The sequence below is a fragment of the Psammomys obesus genome, unplaced genomic scaffold, assembly GCF_907164565.1.
Source record: "Psammomys obesus unplaced genomic scaffold, mPsaObe1.curated_primary_1811, whole genome shotgun sequence".
NCBI classification, from domain to species: domain Eukaryota; kingdom Metazoa; phylum Chordata; class Mammalia; order Rodentia; family Muridae; genus Psammomys; species Psammomys obesus.
The window spans coordinates 4,689,106-4,713,900 of record NW_026596134.1 but is presented as its reverse complement, the minus strand read 5'-3'; the positions used below and the strand labels follow the sequence as shown (position 1 = coordinate 4,713,900).

At 51.4% G+C, this 24,795-nt stretch overlaps 1 protein-coding gene across 4 annotated transcripts in view; it reads right to left on the bottom strand.

Moving 5' to 3' along the window:
* Bcl11b (BCL11 transcription factor B) overlaps positions 1–24,795 on the bottom strand; it is an 87,401-nt gene that overhangs the window by 45,033 nt on the left and 17,573 nt on the right. For 2 of the 4 annotated variants that reach the window (XM_055593165.1, XM_055593166.1), the window contains exon 3: positions 4,492–4,707. The exons of the other annotated variants lie outside the window; for them this stretch is intronic. In XM_055593165.1, the coding sequence (XP_055449140.1) occupies positions 4,492–4,707 (216 nt within the window). The remainder of the gene's footprint in view (positions 1–4,491; positions 4,708–24,795) is intronic. 4 annotated transcript variants of the gene reach the window in all.

Below are 24,795 nucleotides of genomic sequence, written 5' to 3'. Positions count from 1 at the left end.
CCCCCCCCCCCCCCCCCCCCCGCGCAGCACCCACTACACCTCACCCACCAGGCAGTGCCCTGGTGGAGCCAGGGAGGACTTCCAATCTCCGTCCTCCGGGAGAGTGGCTGCCCAGTGAGGCCCTGCCAATAATCAAACCCAGTCCAGAAAGAAACTCCGGCTTGGTCTTCACTCTGGTATGAAATGTGCAGCGCGCAGACCATATCATTAACATAAAACTTCCAGAAATAAGACCACTTTCCAGACAGACTGTATTAATTGCATCAAGCCTCCGCAGCTAGGGTGGTCTGATCCGAGGCATCCCATTGGAGGGCTCTGGTTATAAAAACCAACACAAAACGAACACTGGGATATAATTGAAGGAGGAGAAAACGATAGATTCTGCTGTTAAACCCTACTATTTACTTACAGGTATTCTTTTATCTTTATTGTCCCTTTAACCCATGCCAAGAAACCCCAGACTAGTTAAATAACACAGCAAGCACAATTTCAGTAGAAAAGTAAATTGAATTTAACTTTACAAGATTGCCCTGTGATTTCAGCATATACTAATGACTGCAACTGACTCCTTCTATTAAATCCAAACACTTCCACTTCCCTGAGCCTGGATGCTCTGTGTTCTTGTGTGAGACCTTGAACTTCGCCAAGCACATGCATTAATCACTCTGGCTGATGACCATTTACAGCTTCTAAATATGCAATGAAGTTTCCCAGTTCCCATTCCACCGCCTAACGCTGGTGCATGATGGAGCCAGCCAAGAGGCTAAATGCTTTTAAGCATGGAAACCAGGGATGCGGTTTAAAGGAAGCTCCCACCCGGTGCCAGATACGCAACACCATCAGGTTGCGAAACCCCTTCTGCTTGCATGTGAATCATAACGTCTGTGGGCTTGCTGTGAATCCAGAGCATTGTTGTGAATGTCTGCCCTAAATGACCTCATGGAAATCCTCCAGACAACCACAGCGCATGCCCTATACCCTTATGCCCGTCTCACAGCTGGGAGAATGGAGGAGCGGAGAGGACTAGGAAGGAACGACGTGGGTGAGGCCACACACACGTCATACTACAACTTCACTCTCCAAGGCTATCTGAGAACATTCTGAAGGCCGCTTTTCGATCATGATGTCGCAGAGCGGGAAGGACTGAGGACAGAGGGGAGCCTAGGGCCTTTTAGCTGTCTTGAGCAGCCTCAGATTCTACCTTAGAACCCTAGCCAGGCTCAGACCCACAGTAGCCCAAGCTGTTCTAATCCACAGATCCACTCATACAGCCTTGTGTTGCAATATTACATTCATATATGTGTGTGTGTGTATGTGTGTGTGTGTATAAAATGGTAGGTATAGGAAAGGGAGATGAGGCTTAAAGAGGAACAATGACATGGTCAAGACCTCTGGTATTTAGATGGCACGGGGCAGGGTGATTGGCAATGGCTCTTGATTACACAGCCACCTTGATAAATCTGAGAGAAGACCTTTCAGTTGCCAGGAGCACCTTGACTCGAAGCCACATAGGATCTCTATGAAATACACACACACACACACACACACACACACACACACAATGACCCCCATGTCCCTTCTCCCAGCTGTAACCATCTGAGGGAGAGGCATGGGTGAGGGGTCCCAGCAGGGTCTGGGCATGTCTGGGTAGTTTTCTCTCCCATGAAATCACACCCTTCTATAAATAACCCAGAGTGTGTTCATGAGCATGCAATTAACCTGTGTGAAACTCGGGCTTCCTGAGTTAATTTGAAGAGATAGGTTCAAAGCATCCTGATCAGAAGAGGGACAAAGCGCAGTGAGTGCCGCAGTGTTCAGTCTTTACGGCCCCTCCTTCCTCGAGGGTTCCTGGCGATTTTATGCCTCCTCTGCAGCTACTAATTAAACAGGCACTAAAAACACTTCAGCAAACAGCCCAGCGCCAGGAACAGAACCAAAGGGACAAAATCCACTGGAAGAAAATACTTGAATGTGTCAAAATTTATCAGAAAACACAGCGCAGCGGTACAGCCTGACGCGGGCTAAGTTAACAAGGTAGAACAATGGCGATCCTGGATACGGAATGAAGAATGGAGAGAAGAAAAACAGCAGGTCTCTGAGGAGCTGACTCCTAGAGAAGTCCCAGGCTCAGGCACTCACTGTGTCACCCCCCAACCCCCCAGCACAGCACACATTGACAGGATGGGCCAGAGCCCTGAACTCCATGAACTACAGATGAAGCAGGTACCATATGGGAGCCACTTCCTCTCTGCATCCCTCCTACCCCTGCCATCAGCCTCAGGGCATGTCCCCAAGCCCACACTGTAAGGTAGGGAAGAGACCCACATACCTGACAGAACCTACCTACTATGTGCCTACGGACCTACAGTGAACTAAGGAGTGGGCAAACTTGAGCTGTGAGACCTCAGGGCTCCGAGGCTCACCTATAAGGTGGAAAGTAATAGTCTTTTGCACACTCACCCGTGAATGTCTGGCACATGACAGACAGCTACTGAGAAAGCAAGTGGCACGTGTGAGGACTTCTCTGGCTGCCAAGGTCCTGTAGACCTCGACTGTCCTCCATTGGGCCTAGGCAGGGGCCGGGAAGCTAAATGAACTAATCCCCAGGGCCAAGCCCAGTCCTCCAAAGGGGCTCAGCCACGGCCTCCCAGCCTTTGCCCTCCCCCCACTCACGTATAAAATGGGGACAGGAGAGGCTTCTGCTCCACACTAGACACATGGAAAGCCCAGTCAAGACAGAGACAACTCAGACCTTCACTCTGACAGGCCCTAAGGAAGGCCAGCAGAGGGTTAAGCTTCCCCCAGTGGCACCCGGGACAAAGAGATCATGTTTCTACACGCAGAACCTGACGAAGTCCAGCCATAAACACTCGGGCTTATCTCTGCTAGTGCAGCACCCCCTAAGTGGGTACCGCAAGGCTGCAAGGCCTCAGCGCACATTACAGGAAGCCAGAGAACAGGGCAGCTGCCCAGACAGGCAAACACCCCAACACCCCAAGCTTGGTAAACAGGGTCTTAGAAAGACCACCAAAACAGATCTTCCAAGCCATGTGAAGCCTCAGTCACCTTGGGGGAACAGGCTGGCAGAAAGGGACACCGCCTTCCTTGTAAGCTGTTTCAATTCCTTCCTGGGTGACTTTGGCCTCTGCTTTATGCACTCAAGACATAAACCCAGTAAGGAACCAGAAGTCCTGGTCTTGGCTATCAGATCCACTAACATAACCAGCTGTCATAGCCGTACGGAAGGCCGCAGACCACCCCACTGGCAGGAAGGTCAGGGAGGTCTCACCCTCTGGGGAGAAGCTCCTTGTGGCCTTGTGGAAAGCCGAAGCTCCAATAAGAGAAGTCCCAGAGACACTGTCAATGAAAAGGAAAACTTGCCCAATAAAAATAGTTTTCCTTTCACAGCTTGACTCAAGAAAAAGCCTCCAACGTGCCTGGCACTGGATCGGGGACGGACCGAATGTGCCCCAGCCCTGCAGCCACCCTCTTCTTTCCTGGCCCCAGCCACGGAAACCAGGCCACAGCTGCTCGCCACGTGAGTCTGTGTCAGCACCCTGGCTCCCGAAGCCACAGTGTGTTGCAAACCAGGCCCCGCCATGAGGCTGCCAGGAGGGCCTTCTCCCCTCGACCTCGTGGGGATTCAGAGCCACAGAAGTCTGTGTTTTTGGGGAGACAGAGCCGGGGGAGCATTGAAAGCCGTGCCCCCACCTGGCTACAGACACTCTGTGTAATGGGGAGTTCCACTGACCTCCAACAGCAGCAGAGGGGACTGGAAACAGGTCTGGGGTCTGCCCAGAGCCACCCAGCTTTACAGCCCCCCGCCCCAGACGCCCACAATGTTTACCGCTACCCGTGGCCACGGGTTTGTTTTTTTTTTTTTTTTTAAAGGCTCCTCTTTGGGACAACTTTTGTTTTTTTGCTTCCCTCTAAGTTAATGGGCAACATATTGTCCCAAAGAGAAAGTCAGCATTTTGAACGGCTCCAGCACTGTATACAGACAACCCAGGAATCCTCTCCTACCCTTGTCTGGGCTGGGTGGCAGGGCGGCAGAGGCAAGGGGCAGAAGAAAAACTTCAGATGTTAAGTGTTATCCAATTAAACTTTAGCTAAACAGCCCAGAGAGATGAAATTTGGAGGTTGGGCAGTGCATTCTGGGAGTGAGACTCTCAGAATTCTAGGTGGTGGTGGTTGGGGGGGGGGGGGGGGGGGGGGCTGGGGGGGGGGGGGGGCCCTGGATTCCGGGGGGGGGGGGGGGGGGGGGGGGGGTGGTGTGTGCTTCGTGAGGGAGATGGTCCTCTGACTCCGTAGGAACCGACACAGGTTTACAGTTCAGTTGACATCCTTTGCCACTTCCGCTGCCATCCCCCAAAAAGCTTTTTGAGTGGGGGTTGCGCATCCCCCCTGGGACCCCACCTTGGGTCCCCAGCTCTGCCCCGGGCACAGCCCGCCATCCCGGGAGCCCACCTCCCCCACCGCAGCGGCTGTTACCTGACAACTGACACTGGCATCCAAAGGGAGCCTCCATCTGACCCTCACCCTGAGTCCCGTCGCCCGAGATGGGGCGTGCACCACAGCAAGGCAGTGGGAAACAGGGTGGGAGGGCGCCCAGGGCACGCAGAGGTGAAGTAATCACGGATGTGGGAGGGTGGGAAGAGGAGGCAGCTATGGGGGCCATCGATGGCAGCTGGGCAGGCCTGCACGGCCCTGGAGAAAAAACAATAGAAAAGACTGGTCAGTTGGGCCCTGACTGCACAAGGGACTTAGGGCTCAAGAGGGGGCCCGGGTCACAGGGCTACAGTACAGCCTTCGAGAGGACTGGGCCCCAAGGATACCAGCCCCACAGGGATGGCAACTGGGGCACAGGGGCAAGGGAGAAGGGGTCAGGTTGCACAGAGGACATTAGCAGGCCATATACCTACAGCTGCCAGATAGTTTCTTGGGGGGCCCTGCATTTTGGGGCCTGGTTGCAGGGATTAGCATATAGAAGGCCTGCCATAGGAGTGGTCTTTCAGAACAAAACAGAGCAGGCTTCATTGACGATCAGTTTTCTCAAACTATGAGTGACCCCTCTTTGAAAGAGGCAGGGAACTATATCAGTATAGGTCCTTTGGACAGGCCCCAGCCACCTCAAGTCTACTCCCAACGCTCTGTCCATATGATGAGCACCCTGCCTAGCTGATCGCCTGGGGCTTCTCTCCAGACCCCAGCAACTAGCACCCAAGTCCCAGCAGCTCACAAGATGCCCTGACCCCCTCCTGCCTCCCCTACCACAAGAAAACCTAGTATGGCCCAGACCTCTAAAAGTCTTCACTCTCATCTGACAGCCAGTGACAGCAATGAACAGGGCAGGAGGAGGGGGTGCTGCCTCGCCTCCACCCGGCCCCACAGTGAGCCTCCACCGCCAGCAAGGCCTGCGTTTGATTTGGCCGTTTATCTTACACTGGTTAAGAGACCACCAGGGCAAAACATTTGTGTGAAGCCCTTGCCAAAACCACAAGTGAAGAAGCCCAAATTCCCTGGGTAAATAATTGAGCAGAGCAGCATCGGGGAGACAGGAAAACACCAACAAGATGATAGGCAGCTAAGCGCCACCAGCTCAGCAGGGGAGGCCGTAACCTCAGCTCATGGCACCTGCAGAGCTGCACAGGTGGGGTTCTGCCTACTCCACAGCCACCACGGGGAACGCCCTCATGCCAGGAGAGTCACAGAACCACGCAAGCCCGCTGAGAGCCGGGAGCCTGTCAATCTTCTCCAACACAGCCCCTGAACACCCATTGCACAGACCCAGAGGCCACAGCTGCAGGAAAAGAGCAAGCAGTTTCGAGCCTCCTCAAAATCCCACTGCCGATGTGCACATACAGAACCAAGGTACAAAAGCCCCTCAGCTTGGAGGTCAGGCATGGTTGGTGTCCAGCCAAGAGGCCTGTGCCAGCATTGACAGCGCTGGACCCTGCTGAGGCAGTGCTATATTCATACGAGGCCCCACACGTCTCTGTCCTGGCCCACAACCCCAGAAGGGAATGGTCACTAAGCCCAAGAATGGCTCCAGTTCCAAAAACACAGCAGAAAGCCATGTCACCATTTTCCTATGGGCCACAAACAAGCACAATCCAGGCCAGAATTACCTAGCTCCCCCAGAAGACCAGTGCTTGCCTTAAAGCCCATTAAATCAGGCACTGTCCTTGACCCTGTCCACCAGCGGCCTCGAATCCCTGTGTGGGTCCCCCTTTTTGACCATGAAGAGCTTAGGATGACTGAGAGTCAGCACAGTAAATTTTCACTAAGCATAAGACAGCCACCGTGCTTAGCAGGGTGGACCACTTCCCACTCCACAGGGGGAAACTGAGGCTCGAGCACAAGCACTCTGGGATATGAACGTACCAGTACCTCAAAGCCTGGCTATGCTCCATTTCCCCTCTATGGCTGCAGCTAGGGCAGAGTGACCTGGGTACCCTGTATCCTGAAGTCAAAGGCCACATGGGAGTAGAGAAAGACTAAGCACCTTTGACCTCAGCCCATCCATTAGTGAAAACAAAAGGCTTCTGGATTCTGCAGCAGGCCGTAACTCAGCCAGCCGTAACTCCACCTATCATGGCGGAGATGCCGACAGGACCTCCTCAGAGCTGACTCAAATGGGAAGAACAGCCAAGGATCAGAAAGGAAACAGCCTCCTAGAAGGACGTTGATGGGGCTGAACCAGGGTCTGCCAAGATGAAGCCACACATCCACACCAGGTGGTAACACTCTGGCTAGACAGGTGGCCGCAGGGGCCTCATCAGGCATGATGACCTTTTTGAAGTCCACCTGCTCCAAGGGCAGGAGGCCATGGGGTCCCTATGGGACTTTTGGAGTAATTTCTGCCCCACAGGAAGTCCCCTCTAGAAACAGCTGACCTCAGAGCTTTGCACACAGAGGCACCTGCAACCCAGCTCCTGGAAAAGCTGAGTGAGAAGCCACCATGCCATAATTACATGGTGAACTCCTGGGCAGGCGAATCCATGGAGACTGAGTAGTAATTACCAGGGGCTGGGGGCAGTGGAGGCTGAAGACCAATGGGTTATGTGGTCTTTTGGAGGTGTGACAAATTAAACAGCAGTGATGGCTATGCAACATTATTCATAAACCCAAAGCCACAAACGGGACAAATTAAAATACGTTTCACAACATGTGAATCTGAAATTAAAAGAAAATCAAAGGTGAGGACCATGTCCCTGGGCCTGCCCCTGCCCACTTCCCAGACTCAGACATCCACTAGAAGGGATGTTGGCCTTGGCTCTAGAATGCAGACAGCTCCTGAGGTGTGTTAACAGGACAGGCACCTGACACACAGAGAGATGTCAGCCTAGGGAAGTGATAGCACCAGAGACAGAGACAGAAAGCCTGGCAGGGATTCAGACAGAGACAGAAAAATGGCTTCAAATTCCTCCTTGGCCTTTTCTTAGCGTGTGACCTAAGGCGGTCACTTTTTCTGTCTCAGTCTCCGTGTCTTTTAAAGGGATTGTCAGGGCAACATGCGGCCAGCGCCAGGCACCGAGTAAACGTGGCCACTGCTGTCCTTACTCACAGTCCTTTACTTCCAGACCCGGAACGCTCTGCACCTTCCTTTGGCATCCTTCTCAAAGCACCTGCCCCAGCGGGGAAGGCTGCCTGTAAGCCTCTGGGCAGGGCACTCTTTTAAAAGAGCTCTGTGGGCTGGAGTTCAGTGATGGGGTGCTTGCCTGGCATGCGTGAGGTCGTGGGTTCCATTCCCAGCACTTCCAGAATAACAGAAGATGCGGACAAGTGAAATGGTTCAGCAGGTAAGACTAAGCCACAAAACTGCCCTCGGAGACCCACCTGTGTGCTACAGCACACATTCATCACGTACACACAGACACAATAATAGCATTCGCAATGAGATTTTTAATTTTCTTTGAAAAAAAAAAAAAAAAGCACCTTCTTTTGCAGGCTAAGCTGGTCCAACAGACCCATGCGCATCAAGGCATGAGGCAGAGGGAGGCCGCCACTATCTCAGCTTCTTGTAGGAGCCGAGCAGATTAATACTAAAACCCTAGTTGGCTCAGTTTTTTTTTTTTTAAATCATAAAAGTACATTTTAATTAGGGAGAAAGAAAAATTTTAAAGTGATACTTATGCCATGTAAGGCTCAAGCTTTCCTCTGGGGTGGGGCTATATTGACTCTAAAGTCAAGGTCAGACTGCCTTCTGGGTATTTGCGCCTCCTACGAAAGAATGTCCAAAAAGTCTCCAAAACCGGCTTCTGGTATGTTTGCTAAAATCCACACAGAGGACGAGATCACTGTTAATACCTTCCTGGGGGTGAGGTACTCGGAGGGGGCCTGAAGCCCACCCCGCTTGCAAGCAGTCCCTGCAGATGCTGGGCTCCGTGCCCTGCACATGCGCACTAAGCAACGACACGCCCACCGCCAGGAGCGTGTAGACACACAAAATGCCTGGAACCGCCTAGCCCGGATTGAGGGAACCCAGCCTTCCCGGTGCAGCGTCCTCCCGGCTGCTACTCTGCAACCGGGAGGCGGCAGATTCCATGTTCCTAGCCCGAGAGGTGGCCTGGCACACACTGTACAGAGAGGTCTATTTTTCTCCCTACTGGTGCCTTTCAACGGATACATTTTTTTTAAGGCGAGAACTCCTACTGATAGTGCAGAAATGAGTCAGAGATCAAAGAAGGAGACAGACAGCCACGCCAGCGCGTGTGAGCGAGGGACTCTGGCGAGGGAACCTGACGGTCCCCGCGCCCCTTCCTCCGCCCCCCCCTCGTGCCAAGACATTAATTCTCACAAGTCGGAGAAAATTACTATGCATGAATGCAAAAAGCATGATCAGGAGTAATTAACATGGCTTCATATGCAAATTTTATTAATGCAGAAGTACAAAGTCATTATGCAAATGAAACTTACGTCAACTCTCTTGACAAATATTCATCTCTCAGCTCAAGTTTCTCTTTTTTTATTTATTTAATTCTATCTCTTCCCTAACCCCCCTTTTTCCTGTTTTGGGTGTTTTTGTTTTTGTTTTTGTTTGTTCGGATGGGGCTGGGGTGGCCCAGGAGGAGGGAAATGTGCAGCTCCGGCGTCCAGGGAGGGCCCAGCAAGCTACGAGGTGCTGTTCGACAAGTTTGCTAAGTTGTTTTCAACCACAGAAATTTATTCTTTCATTGTTGATTTTTTTTTTAAGTTGTTGGCAGGTATAAGACAGCTCATAGGAGAAGGGAAATTTAAAAAAAAAAAAAAAAAAAAAAAGCTATGGGCAGCAGGCAGCCAATCAAAACGCCAGAGCCAGTAATGAGGGCGATTGATGGCTGTTTGGCTTTTACTGCAGGGTAATGAACTAGAATCCAGTCTGAGGAGGGGGGAGAATATGAATATTCATGAGACTGTGCTCCTGCGTTTGATGATTAAAGAAATTTTTAATATTCAAATAAGCGCTTGCCAAGTGATTAACAAAGAACAAGCACGCAGAAATATGGAAATGGGAGCCGGGGAAGATTCAAGAGGCGAACATACTGTGCGGGAGAGGCAGCCCCAAATTTGGTAAACAAGATAGGCAGATAACCCAATTCGCACGCAGGCAAATAAAAACATTTGTTTCTGATCACTTAAATATTTTGCCAGCTACTTTGTCTTAAGGATGATAAAAATGCTGTGTATTAAGGGGGTAGAGAAAAAGAACATGTAACCAAACGCATTGCTCATATTTAAGAATCATTATCCTGACTCTAGCCCGCCTCCTCCCAGCTCCACAGGAAATTAAGATTCTTTTTCCGGTTTGGTAGAGAGAGAAGATGGAGGTGAAGGCAGATTAGACTTGAAAAGCCAGAGCCTGCTCAAAGCAGGAGGCCCTGTGGTGGTGCTGCCTAGATAGGCACAGGCCATAATATGCGGCTGCTGGGCTAGTCCAGAGGCCCAAAAATTGGGGGACCGTGACATGTGGGGAGGAGGGGCGCTGGCGCCCATGGTCTGTACATCTCAAGGTCTCCTCTCTGACCCTGGTCTAAACACCAAAAGAGAGAGTAGAGAAAGCCATGCAGAAGAACTTCAACATCCAACTCCACTGGCCTTCTGTGGAAGCTGAGCGCCTACTGTACCGGCCCTACCATGGGTTCACAAGGAAGCACATAATAATGGCATTAGCTGGTAAAATGATCCTGCAGTCAAAATCCATGTAATTGGCAGCCAATGACGTCCATTTTGGCAATTCCCTATTTCAAAGGGGTGGCGTGCCACCTTCATGGAGACAGGCCTGGGTAACTCACTCAACAAGGTCTCCTGGGCCTGCCATCACGAAGTCTCTCTCCTACTCCTTTTGTAGGGGGAGGGGGCAGTTGAGACAGGAGAAATAGAAACGATTCTGAGGAAATCTCTCTGTCACTCACTGTCAAAGCTACCCAGGTCTAGGAAGCAAGGTTCAACAAGTAAATTCTTTTGTTCTTTCATTGTAAGAAGTAAATCGGAATGATAAAACAAAGCAGAGAAGACAATCTAAGCCTCTAAAAAACATTGCCAATTGCCATGAAAACCTAGAAAGCCAGGCCAGGGCCCCAAGAAAGCCCCAGAAAGCAAGTCAAGGAAACGGTGGCTGGACTCCCTGTCCCATAGCAACTGCCTGACCTAAAAAAACGCCACGAAGAGGCTGAGTGCTCCCCAACTCCCACCTCCTCACCCTCACCCTTATTCCTCAACCCTCACTCTGAGCCAGGGGCCCCTCCTGTCTCAGTCCCTGGCCGACAGGGGTGTGGGGTGGTGCAACAGGGGAATGGGGTGTCACCAGGAAATGGGGTCTCGAAGCTGTGTTTACAAGCTCCTTCCAGGTCTTCACATGGGAGACATAAAAACAAAGTTCAAACCCACCCTTCGGTGGCCTTGAAGGTGTCTGGGATGACTGAACACTGAATGCAAGTGAAAGAGCCTGTGCTATTTTCCTGTCACCTGCTCAGGACTGGGCTCAGAGAAGGCCTCTGTGGGTGTCTGGGGCAGCAAAGAAAATGGCTGGCCACAGCCTGAAGGACCACAGGCAACTGCTACTGTGACTGAGCTACTGTTACTGCCTCTTCCTGAGCCCCATGTGCACAGCTGGACATCTTTTTCTGCACTCAGAGTAAAAAGGCCCAGTCACCCTAGGAGAAAGCAGCACATCTTTCGGATCCTTAGCCTGGTTGCCTTCCTCCAAGCCCCTCCCTTGTCTGGCATCCCCGAACCTGCCAAAGAGTATCACTGTTTTCACTCACTGTTTTCACTCCAGGCAAGGGTTAAGGGATGCAGAGAAACGGGTGTGCCCTCCAACAGCACACCAGAACCTGTTCTCCACCTCCTGCCAGCATTGGAAAAGGCACCGTCGCCTCGTGCAGCCATATCTAGCAATCAAAGCAGGCACATAGTGGCGCCCCTTCCCAAGGTCTACGAGCATTTGTTTCACTGGCTGCCAATCCTAACTTGCTGAAACCCCCTGGGGCAAACAGATCCCCTCTCTCTAACCAGAGCCAAAGACAGGTGAGGCACCACCACCTGCTCCAGAACCTCCAAAGACTCCAGGGCCAGAGAGGGAGGACAGCCCACGAGTCACTAAGGTGTTAGATGACCGGAAGCATATCCTTAGATCTACCCAAGGGGAGGTGGAGAAGCTGGCCAGTTGTTTGGACCTCACCATTCCAGTTCCCAGCTGGGCACCTGCTGGGGAAATTTGAAACCTGGACCTCTTCTTTTGCTTCTCTTTCAAGGAAACCTGGGGACCTCAGAACTGCTGGACAAGTCAACTCCAGTCACCTACCGCAGAGGCCTGAGCCTGGTGGCCTCTGGCTGCTGCAAACAGAACAGCAAACAGAGGTCCTCAACTGTGATCTTGGCAGGCATAGCCCACCCATGCAGGATTCAGGGTCCTGGGAATGACACCAGAGGGGTAGGCCATGCTTGACTAGTTAGAAAAATATGTGAGTGTATTTGTGATGCATAAAGACTAGAGCTGCAAGCACACACAAGCAATGCACACACATCTGTGCGGGGAACATGGAGAGGTTAAGCCATATCTACCTGGAGTCTACAGGGACCAGGACAAAGCTGGGGCTGGCAGAGTCTCTAATCTTACCTACAAAAATAGCCAAGGCCTAGCATCGGAAACCCGCTTCCCAGCTTAGGCCTTTTAGCTAAAAGCTGCGCTGTTGCTTCAGCCCTACCAGAGTCTGCTTTTCAATTCAAGCCAGTCAAGTACTTCAGAAACTTCGTCTTGGTTTTGCCTCCAGAACAAATGGTTTACTGCATATGTCCGTGGGAGAAGATACCACTTCCGAGTGGAAGTCGACAGCTGAGTACACTGTTTGCATTCCAAGAATGAAGAATCTGAGGCTTAGGGGTCAGGACCCTTCAGTCCTTTCAAGGATAAAGCTTAGGACCAGATTCCAGCGACAGACGATAATCTCTGTCACACAGCCCCTACCTATGTCCCCATGTTTTCTTTCACTTACAGCTCAGAGGGTGGGGGCGGGAGCGGGGAAGGGGAGACATGGCATAGTGAAAACAACTCACATTGCAAGAGAGAAATAACCCAGGAAATGAACTGTCAGATTCGGGGCCTCCTGCGAGTTTTAAAATAAGGGCTTCTTTAGCCTTCCCACCAGCATCCTCTGGGCCTGACACCAATAACCTAAAAGAACACTGAACTTGTCCCCTCTTCAAAATCTGATCCTGGGCCAGGCAAACAATGAGAACACCTTTAATCCCAGCACTCAGAAGGCAGAGGCAGGCGGATCTCTGTGAGTTCAAGGCCAGCCTGGTCTACAGAGTGAGTTCCAGGACAGCCAGGACTACACAAAGAAAAACCCTGTCTCAACAACTCCCTCCAAATAAATAAATAAATAAATAAATAAATTTTTGAAATTAAAGATCTGATCCTGCACAAAATATATTTGAAAGCTGCTGAGTTCAGGAAGTCGTTATGGCTAGAAGGTGCCAGGAGCTCCAACCTTGGCTTCTGCTTGTGGAAAACACAAGAGAAGAAATAGAAGGGAGACGCAAGTCTGAACTGTGTGAATCCCGGAGAATTACAGACAAAAATAGCACAGGCCGATAAAAAGAACGAAAGGAAAAGGCAGTACCAATACAGGAGTTGGTGCAGTGAGCCCAGCCCAGAGCGTGGCGCACACTGAAAGTGCACACACGGAGCAGCCGGGGTGAGGCCAGTCAGCACTGCTGCCCTTCGGCAGAAGGCTCCAGAGGACTCCACCAGGACAGACGCGAAACTCACAGTATCCAGGTTGGCAGGCTTTGTTTCAGATGGAACAGAAGTAAACTTGGTAAAGAGAAAATTCAGGGGAAAAAAAAATTCAAATATGAAAAGAGGACCCCTGCTAGTTCTTAAATGCGTGTTTTGTTTTTATTGTATGTGTTATCATTATAAGCAGCTGATCTCCCCCGTTATAATTTTTCTGATCCAGCTCTCCTCTAGATTTAGCTGATTTCCCCCATTTTCAACTCTCTGTACCGTTTTGAGTGAACAGAGACTCCTGGGGTTGAATGCTTTGCCTCACATAAGGGCAGGGTCTTTCTGTCTCTTTCTGTTTCTAAGCTAAGTCTGAAATGTCACTGACTAAAGAACTGAGCAGGCCTGTAATTACTTTCAACCAAGTAGTCTCTTTACCTCAGTTTTCTGTATGTAGATGGCATTTAATGTATATATTATGAGCCTGCTTTTCAGCCTAGTAGCACTTCACCGTTAAAAAAAAAAAAAAAGAAAAAAAAAAGGCATCCATTTCCTTTTAAGGGGGACCAAAGCAGTCTGACAACCACCTTTTTACTTTTTTTTTTTTTTAACATGAAATCCATTTTCATCTTCTAACACACCAGAGGTGAGGTGGGGTGTGTGCACAACAAAATATGTAAAAATTAACACTTCCTGGGATTAATTTAATAAAGATGGTTATCACGTTAACACTGGCAACATTGATGCTTACGAGTCAATCTCTCGAGCTCACGGCAGCGGCCGTACCGGAGGTTTACATTCAGCTGAGGTTTATACCACTATTTAATGTAATTAAAGATGCTGGCAGCACAGTCCTCCATGGAAATATCATCTGCACTACGGAGTATTCCCATTAGAAACTGTGGAAAATCAGGGCACGCCCACTTTGATTTTATTGCAATTTCTTTTTCTGGCCATCTTTTCAACAGGGCTGATGTGCTAGACCGTGGACAGAATTCCTGCAGGGATCTTACAGAGAAAACAGGTCTCACCTTCCTCCAGGAGTGGAGTGTTTATCTGCCACTTACTTGTTTTTGAAATCGTTTCTTTAATTTTTTTTTTTTTTAATCCGCAAGCCTGCGCTTGGCTGTGATTACCCAGGAAGCCCTCTGCCTGGCAGACAGGGCCCATCACGAAAAGTGACTTTTTCACATACCCCCAAAACAACATTTCGGGTGAAAGGCATAGCTCACACTGTGCAGGAACAATGAAAAGAACCGGGCCCCAACAAGCTCCCACCCCAGCCCTGGGTGAGATTCCTAACTGGTACCTCAGAGGAAGAATATGGCAAGTGCTATTCTGGAGAATGCCGGAACTAAACAGCCCCAAAACTGAACAGAAGGAAAGAAAGAAAAAAATCATCGCGCTGTATCTCCAAATCTGACAAAATGAAGTCTTGGGACTGAATAGAAGGAACTTGACTCAGCTCTCAGGGCCCAGAACAGCCTCTGCACCTCCTACGGCTGCCTGCTGCCCAGGAAGACGTGAACAACAGAAAAAACCCAGACCTTTCTTCTCTAACCCTGCTTGCTACAAGCCCTGAGCACGAGTGGCCAGGATGTTTTTTTTTTCCTTCCCTTTCTCTACGTGCATTTCTAATACCCCTTATTCTGCACCCTAATTTCTTTGAGGGGGGAAAAAAATCAGTGTCACTAAAAAAAAACGTCACTCTGTTTTGCAAAATCCAGCAGCTTCCTTGGCAGCAGGAAAGGCTGGCTGGCATTATCCCCTCATTTGACAAAACTACTATTTCTGGGCATGTACTCAAAAACAGGTAGGAAGCAAATGCTGAGAAATAAGGAAGTGGAAACAGCCAACAGCTTTTTCACTACCAAGAACGCCAAGCGTAAACATGATTTATTTAGCTGTGTGTAACACGCCTGTCTTCCACTCAGCTACAAGCCTACTTGGGCTTAAGGGAAGGGTGGGCAGGAGGGAACAGGAAGAGGAAAGCTGAGGAGACAAGAGGGAGAGAAGAGGCCATAGCTCCCTAGGGAGGCTCCTGAGCAGTTCCGGTTAGATTTGAGGAGAACAAGAATATTCTAGCCCAAAATATGTGCATGTGTCAAAAGAAGGCAGCCCTAATCTTTGGGTTAATTAAGGAACTGCCACTAACAAAAGATGCAGGAGCCTGATCATGCAAACAGTATGCATGGGCTTTTAGCATCTCTGCTGCTCCCTGGCTTTTCCACACACCATTTGGGCTCGATGGAGTCCGGAGATTTTGAGATGCCAGGTTCAGCCACAGAAAGAGCCCAGAACCTCGATACTTCCCTTGCTCATCCTTGCACGCCCACATGGAACTCACTCATGTCTGTATTCAATTACAGCGTGCCACACACCTGGCTGCAAGCCTATATTACCATACAGACCTGGCCTATGTGCGGTCCCTAACCCCCCTCCGGCTCAGATGGTGGAACAGGGCCTCAGCCAAGGTCCCCATAGGGAGGATGAGAGCGAACACACACCCCATCCTAAACCCGGGCCCAAGCAGGCAAACACTGCAAATGCACGGCCAGGTCAGTGTGCAGAGCAGGGCTGGCCTGGGGTCTTTGGGTCCTGCCAGAGGTTACTATTAAATCTCGAATTCAGGTCACCCAGGATTTGCAGAGGGAAGAGAAACCAAGCCTCTTGAATAAAAAATTGCAACAACAACAACAACAAAAATGTTGGCCCCCCTGCAGGCCACTGGAGGTGTGCGTCTCCCTAGCGAAGGTACCACTTCATAGCTGCCAGCTGTGTCCTCAGTGGTACAGATGCTAATTTCACGAGCTTTGAGAGAAGGCAGAAAAAGGAAACCAAGAAATTCCCCACTCGGTTGACCGTTCCTTCTTCACCTGCATTGAGCACAACTATACATTTAAAGGCTGCCTGCTGTATATACTCCCCCCAAGCCAAATCCTTATCCTACTCTCTAACATGCCACCCCAACTTGCTCCCTACCCTTCCATGGCCAGAAGCTCTAGTATCAGCAATGGGGAGGGCCTTTCCTGGGGTGTTCAGGTCAAAAGCAAGAGCAACACCACTATGTATTAAAATAATGAATCACATCACGTTCCCCAACAATATGGAGCAGGAGGTGGGGAGGGGCGCTACAGAGAATAGCCTCCAAAGTGAATGGAGATAGGGGAGGGGCCTTTCGTAGAGGTAAGCCGTGAGTCTCTCCCCAAAGCCCCCAAAAGCTTCCTCTTTGCATTAAAAACAACACCCTATACAAGCAGCTGTTGGATTCCTTTCCTCTTTGCAAATTAGTCACCCCGCCCCCAGGGCCCAAACAATAACAGTCTCGCTGGTATGTTGTCTATGAAACCAGCCGTAGCTTTGCTCCACCACTGGCTCACCCTCCTGTATGGATGGAGACGGGTAAGTTAAAAAAGAAAAAAAAAAAAAAAAAAAAAAGACACATCTCCATTATCCAGATCAGGCACAGCAGAGGGACTGGCTGGCAGTGGCCTGCTGGAAAAATAGGCCAGACTGTGTGCCAAAGGCCCCAGTCTGCACCCCAGTGCCTAAGCCCTGAGGTGGCACCTGATGCTCCAAAAGCAACAAATATTTATCAAACGCCTAAGCGGGTTGCAGGTGTCCCCGGGGGAAGGGACGCTGTAGGAGATGCTACAGGAACACGGAGACTTCGCCGCTGTAAAAGTGAGGACGCTAGCCGGGGCAGTGGTACTGCAGCAGGCTTCCTCAGCTCCCGAGCCCAGAAGCTGAACAGCCACAGGATCTGGCTGACAGAGGGCTCCATGGCCACGCACACCTCCCACACTCTGCTCCCGAACAAAGCCAAGCAAAGCCACCTGTGCCCCGAGGACACAGCCCAGGGCACAGAAGCACACAGCCAGGCAGCCCTCTGTCACTCTGGCACCCAGGCATGAAAAATCTACACTCCCTTCCCCCAAAGGATGGCACCTGGGGAAGTTGGGGGGAGGATCACGCCCCGGAGGAAACCCTTCCACTATGCAGCCCCAAGCCTTAACTCAAACCTGGAGGGATGGGGCGGGGGGTAGGGGGGAATCGTGCATTGTTTTTAAAATCACTTTGGAGTGTGAAATGAAAACACAAGTGGTAAGCTGGTCTTCTTGGGGGTGGTGGCCATTAAGGCAGGACATTTGTCCTTCCCGAAAAGCAGGAAGAGCATCCCCCTCCTCTCACACACCTAGCTTCCAAACACTCTAAATGTTCATCTCCCTCGACTGCAGAGCTGGGAAGCACATGCGCTCGCGCGCGCGCACACGCGCACGCAAACACACACACACACACACACACACACACACACGTGTTTCATCTTTCATTCTGTAAAGGAACCCAGGTACATAAATATTAATCAAACACAGAACTTGCCTTTTCGTCCCAGCCCATTCTGAGAGCAGGGTTGTGATCTTTACCCGTATTTACAGATATCCAAAGGCAGTTTCTATCTTGTTGGAACTGTCATAAATGGACGTCTCAGAAATCCAGGAGCAAGTTCAGGCAGAGAGAAACCCTTCCTGTCCAGGGCTGGCGGTTTCCGTCCCTGGGAACGACTTACTGCTCCCCAAGGCTTTTCAACAAATAAATTGACAAGTACCTCAGACTCCGCCAGAAAAGCCAGTTCTCGAAGTTCGGATTAGCTAAACCTGTGGGGTGTCTTTTTTTTTTTTTTTCTTTCCTTAAGAATGACTCTCTCAAAATGCCAGGAAGGCATTGTTGACACAGGACCCAGAGAGGGCAGAAGGTGCCGCCCACCGTGTCAGAACCAAAGCCGAGTACACATAGACACACATTTTTTAAAGCACCTTGCATACTGTTCTAACGCATCTATTCTGTCTAGCTCGGACCTATTTCTGAATAATGAAGGGCGTAGAATTGGGCCCAATTCTAGGTTGGAAAAGATGTCCACGGGAAGACAAACACCTCATCTTCCTCAGGCAAGCGACACGCTTTTATGTGAGAAGTACCAGCCCCAGGAGAATGTTTGACCGTTTTCTTAAGAGCTTACTGGTTAACACCGACATCCACCACAGCCTATGAGGCCAATTTTTAAGACACGGGACCGGAATCCTAGCAAGGTGACTATTTGCATACAAATCCGCTCTCAGGGTTTAAAGACAGCGATGGAGGACGGGGCTGACTCCATGCCCAATCGGTCCCCACTCCAGTGGACGGCTCCAGTCCCACACAATTTTGAGAAAACTTTTGTCCCCGACCGTTTCAAAGTCACAACCCCCAAGATTCCTCTCTGAAACAGCAAGTCCTGCTCTCCCACTGCGGGGCAGGCCTGCCTGCCCTGCGGGAACACTCAAGCTTGCAGGAGGGAACTCGGGCCCCTGTCTTCCGGTCTCACCTGGATCCTTAGGCCAAGGTGAGCTTAAGATTCCTTCTGAGCGATAGCGGCCAAGGGGGGGGGGGGGGGTGTCTCCGGTGAGCCCCAGACCACGTACAGAAATGACTAGAACCGGGAGGTCTGCCCCTCACCGGCCTCGGGGAAGAGGCCACTGGCAGCTTCCAGGGGCTTCTGAAATACAATTCCCCAGGCCAGGGGTCACTCGACTTAGCGCACGCACGGTAGACAGAGAGGGGGCGAGCGATGGGGGAGGGGCGGCCAGTGCACAAAGGCCCCAAGGCGGGCGGCCTCCCTGCCCTTGACCTTGGGTCTCCGCCTCCAGCCCGCTCCAGCAGCCCGAGAAAGAGGCTGGCAAGGAGCCAGGAGCATGCTCGCTGGACTGCGGCTGGCCGCAAGGGGGGCCGCCAAGGTGCGCGGAGGGCGGGGGGGGGGGGGGGGGAGGAAGGGGTACATAAAAGGAAAGGGGGGAAAAAAGCACTCTAGGACTTTAGCGCGCCCTGCGGAAACCGGCGCTGCAACTCCTGCAGGAGCGGGTCCCGGCGGCTGCCGCGAGACGCACAGTCCCCGAGGCCCAGAGCAAAAGTTGCAGGAGTGGATGCTCCAAGGACGGACCCTCCCCCTAAGGGTGGCCTTTCGGCTCGCCCAGCCCCCACCCTTCCTCCGACCCCGGCCAGAGCCGACAAGGAAGAAAGGAGCGCGCCTGCCCCGCGAGGCCAGACAGCGGCAGGGTCAGCTGCGCCTCTACCCGCCCCGCGCCCCTCGCCCCTCGCCCCTCGCAGGCAGCTGGTCCATTAAGCCCCCGAATTATGCATGGGTCTGGCTCCCCTCGGCCTCCCGCCCAGGGCGCAATCAACGTGCACCGCGGGGAGGGCGGGCAGGAATAGCCCGAGGAGGACCTGGCGCGCCCCAAGGCCCGAAAGCTACGTGGCGGAGGCCCCCAACAGACCCTGGCGGGCCTGGGGAGGGTCACCCGTCGCCAGAGAGGCCCGGGGTGCAGTCACCAAACTGTAGGTGTCCACATTGCCCCTTGTTCTCGGCTCGCTTCAGGGGAAGCCATTGTGTTCTCCTGCGGGGTGAATTGGTGTCAGTGGACACAAACTTCGGAGCGCCCTCCAGGAAGGCAGGGTCTGAAGGCGCACACCACGTGGACCAGGCCAAGGAGCGCAGTACCAGTCCCCTCTCCCAGGAGCCTAGGGGAGGGCCAGACGCCGGGTGGGGGAAGGGCAGCTGATGGCCAGAGGCGGGAAAGGAGACGATTTTCAAGTTGGACGATCCGGGCGCATGGGAAAATGCGTTAGTGGTGCCTGTGGCAAGAGCCTGAGAAGGTTCAGGGTAAGAATCGGGAAGATGTTGATGTCCACCCCCACCGCAGGTCCTCCCTCAGGCCTCAGAACACTCTGAAACCTTAGAGGCCACTACCACAACCTAGGGCCACTTTCCAGACCCCCTGCGCTGCAATCTACAGACCCCGACCCAAAGCATGGACCTCGTTTGCGGCTCGAGAGACTCTGTTTATGAAAATTAGTTTCATTCCCATTTTCCCCAAAGCAAAGGCCAGGTCGGGAAAATTACATGCCTTTTTTCCCCCCTTCCCAGCGAATAAAGTCGCTTGGTTGGCAGGGAAAGTTTTACAAGCCAATGATGCAGGAAAGACCGCACTGTTTAGGTCTCTTAATTGGCTAGCTTTGAACTCGGGTGGGGGTAGGGCAGACCCAGCTCGGGTTCCAAGAAAGAACTTAGTTCTGGTCCAGGACCCCACAACGGTTTTCCCGCCACTTGCTGGAGATGGGAAAGGGTCCGGGGAGAACTGACCTATTTCTTTTTAGAGGAGCAGAATCCAGACCCTTGCTGTCATTCTAAACCCAGGACAGGACCTGGCCTCCAGCTTCAAGGACCCATCCCTAACCAGACCCCTACCCTCTCCAGAAATCTAGTCTGTCTTGGAAAAGCTCAAAGGAGGCCCCTCAGACATTTCAAGGATAACCAGGTTTATTCTTGCTGGACGCTAGCTGGGGCTGGTTTGCGTCATCACTGGGGACGTAAACGGAGCACTGAGGCTGCAGCCATTTTACAGGGCTCTCTGCACGGAAGGGCTGATCCCTACACCCACGGCTGCCCTGCCCCTTTAAGGCTGTGTCCACACTGACAACCTCAAAGACATGAAAATTGGCCCCTGGCTCTAACCCATGGACCACAGCTATGTTCATACATCCTTAGGTGTGGCTGTTTTGAACTGGGGGTGGGTGGGTGCCCTACCCTGGGAGGCATCTAAACAGCTTGCCCAGGGTCTACACAGGATTGTGGGAACTTGAGATCCAGGTATTCTGTGTGGGAAGCCACAAAGGGACACCACTCCAGACCTGTGGCTTACGAGGAGGTCCCACCCTTCCCCCTCAGAAACCCTCCTCCCTAGTACTCTGCTGATCCCACCTCCACTCCCAAATGATTTTCATTTTCAGTGACCAGTTCTTCAGAGAAACCTGCTTCCCAAGCTCCACGTGTACATAAGGCTGGGTTGCTGGGTAGAAGGGGCTGAGACAGGGCCTGCTAAATGCCCCTTCTCACATTTCAGCTTAGAAGAGAGGGAATGGGCCTGTTCAAAGTCACACAGCAAAATTATACATTCCCGGTCTCAGACCCCACTGCCCACCAGTCTGGCCCTCCTGTCCCCGGACTCAGGAAGCCACCTGCTGGTTACGGCCCTACAGTTGGAGCAACACAGGCAAGGAGAACAGGGAGAGCCACCGTCCTCTGGGCCCCACATCCTCTCAGAATGGCCCTTAGCATAAGGCACCAGCTGCCAGGCTAGGAGCAGAAAGCCTGAACCTAACTTAATAAAAACCCACTGCATCCCACAGGAGAAGATGGTCCAGCAAAGACTCCTTCTGGAGCAGAGGGCAGGAGCCAGGTTCCAGCAAACCACCCACAGACGGAGGCCCTACCCTGCCCATGACTCAGTTGCCTCTCCTACAAAATGAAAGTAGTAGCTGATTTACAGCATGTAGAGGGCGGAGACAGCAGAGGAAACCAAGAGTCAAACAGGACTGCATCTCTGCCTGTTTTCCCTCCTGTAAAATGGGGTTCAAGTTAACTCCTGCTGCATGAGTTCATACGATTAAAACAGAGGGTTAATCTTTACAAGGCCCTTGGAAGTAGTGGCACACAGGGCACATACCGATCTCCAATAAGCATGCATCAAATTAAAAATCCAACAGTGAAAACCTCAACCTCGGAAAGGATTACCCCAGGGGGACAGGAGTAAAGGCCAGGCGGTCTTGTTTGCACAGTCACGGACACACACATCTCCCTAGCTAAGCACAAGGCTAGCAGCAAAACCATCAACAAGCCCTGTCCAACACACGCACATAGATAAATACAGATATATAGATAGGTATTACAAAAAATAAAGATAAAAACTCAAATCAGCTGTTAACTACTGTCAAACAAAAATACAATAACAGACTGAATGGGGTTAAATTCTCCCTCGGAGCCAAGTTTCTCCTCTTTCTCTCTTTCCTCTCCTCCTCTCTCAAGCTGCCTCTGTAAAAACGGGCCAGTATGCCATCTAGCAGATAAAGACACGCATCTAAGGGACCAATTGGGTTTTTAATTCAATAAAATTTTGGACTACAGCTCAGAACTGAGTATCTGTCAATGGCACTGCTCTGGTTTGTACCGCTCAGGCCTCTGTCCCCTGCCGTCCAGAAGCTCACCCCAGTCACAGGGGAAATAACTGGCCCCAAGTCTCAAGGCTGAGCCTTGATGCCTAACAAAGTGCCACCCGTCCTGACTCAGGGCCGTGAGACTTCAGCGAAGGCACCAACTCTGTGGTGACAGTGCCAGCTCTTCCAGTGGCCCCAGGGCCCTGTCACAACAGCTACCAGTCTAGGGGATGGGTGTGCCGACACACGACAGCAAATAAAGTTGATAGTACCCCATCAGTCCTGGAAGGAACAGAGATCACACACGCAGTTTTCCAGGGGACCCAGACTCCCAGAAGTAAATAACCGGTGCTTGCTCAAACCCACAGTTCCACAGAATCAGATAAATGATTCACGTTTGTAAGTTACAAATAACTACAATAAGGAATATAAAATAAAATAAATCATTTTCATGAATGAAAAAAAAATTTTTTTTCCCAACCCAGGCCCACAGAAATTCACATTCCCAGCTTGCTTGGCTTCCACCTGCCTCTCTCCAAAGCCTTCACATGCAAAGGTCAAATGTTTTTTTGGGTTGTTTTTTTTTTTTTTTTTTTTGGGGGGGGGGGGGGGGTGCTGAGGATTTTTGGCTGCATCCAAATGCAGCATGGGATTCAGATATCATCCCGGATGGGGTACAGAGATGTTGCCTGCTGCTCCCAAACAAAAGACAGAATGCCTCTCCCTAAAAAGCCTCCTACCCAAGCTAGCCAGGCCAACCAGGTCTGAATCCCTTTTGCTATATGACTATGGGTAAGGTCTTCAACTTCTCTGAGAACCTTAGATACCTGAATTCGATGCCCGATTAGCAATATCTATTTGGAGGTTTGAAAATGAAGTGAGAAAACCCAAGAAACTGATGGAGCACAGAGAGAAGAAGGACCAGGTAGGACCTCTATCTGGACCACCCAGCACACCATCCTGAACCTTGAGAACTGTCCACCCTTGCCCAACCCCCAGCCTTAACCCAGGGTTCCGTTCCTCAGACAGAGCAGGGGGCTATTACTCACTGCAGACCGAACCAATAATTAGTTGTCACGATTTAATAGTAAAGAGAGATAATCCATACCACAATATACATGGATTTAACTAATCTTAATTTGGAGGGGGAAAAATAACAGCTCCAAGTAGATCAAATGCAAATGTTTTGAGACGTCCTGCAAGTGGGGTTATCTCCTGCTTCCAGCACGGGCCCCTTATTTACTCTCTCTCACATCCAAGGTTAATGTTTTGGTTTTTCACACTGAATTTTCTACATAGCCTGCAGCGAATATTCTCAGAGCAGCATGTAAATCATGGGGCTCACCAGGACCCCCTTCCTCCAGCAGCGGGTTTCTGGGTTTCCGAGGCCAGAAGCCAAACCCCTGTCTGTACAAAGGCTTTAAGGCCTCATCCTGTCCTTCCCAGGCCCCACCCCCACCCCCAAGGGTTTCCAATGAAGATACATACAGCAAGCACAGACACCATAGGGATAACTATCTGTCACCTCCAAGCTAGGTATCTGCCACTTCCTGTCACTAATGTCCTCTATTTCAGAAAACTGGCATTTCGGGTTTGGGGTGTGTTCAGGTCTGAAGCCCAGGACAACCGGCTGAGGTGCCTATGAACATATCAAAGTGGACTCTGGCCACCAGGTTCTCCCAGCACCCCTCAGTCACTACCTGTTACAGGGTCCTCCTACCCTGACCCCCTCCCCTAAAATTATCCTGCCTGGGGACTGGGCTGGGCTTTCTCCTCCCCCAGCTTTTCTGGCCCTATCTAACTCAACCATTTTTGGCTACCCCAGTCTCTTGGCCCAGGCTTCCCGTCCTGGTTGGTGGGTCCTCTGTTGTTCTTCCCCTCCCATGTGAAAGAGCTCCTCTCACGGCCCAGCTTGCTCTGGCCATGTTCTCTCTGGATCCCCCCAGATGCCTCTGTCTCTGCCTGTTGTCTCTCTTATGTCCATAATAAAAACCTCAAGCCCTTACAAGCAGTCATGTCCCACTTTTATTTCTGTTTTCATTCGGGGAGAAAGAAAAGACAGCTGAGAACAGATTCCTCCCCCGTGGGCCTCCTTTTGGGTGTGGGCAAGGTGATAACATGAGAAGTGAATTCCCTTTGGGGGCCATCCCAGGGAAGTCTAAGTAGACTGCAGAAGTCACGGAGAGGGCAGGATGGAGAAGGCAGGCTTCCCATCACTGCTATGTCGAGTGCTCGCTTTCCTCTGCTCGGCTGTCTGCCCCTGGCTTGAGCTAGGTGGTATATCCGAAGCCTCACTGCATCTAAGTCCCCAGCAGCATGCGGTAAAGTTGGCTCAGGGGGAAACTGAGGCCGGGAAAGCAGTGATTCATGGCTGGAGTAAAGGTGTTCGGATTTCATCCAGGGGACACCAAGGTCCCCAGCCCCTTCCCAGTGGTTCTGAGATGCTTCCATAGCTCTCTCAGGAAGCTGTTCCTAAAACACCCAGAAGTGTGTGGTCTGGGGAGTAGGACACCGAACCCTAACCCTAACCCTAACCCTAACCCTAACCCTAACCCTAACCC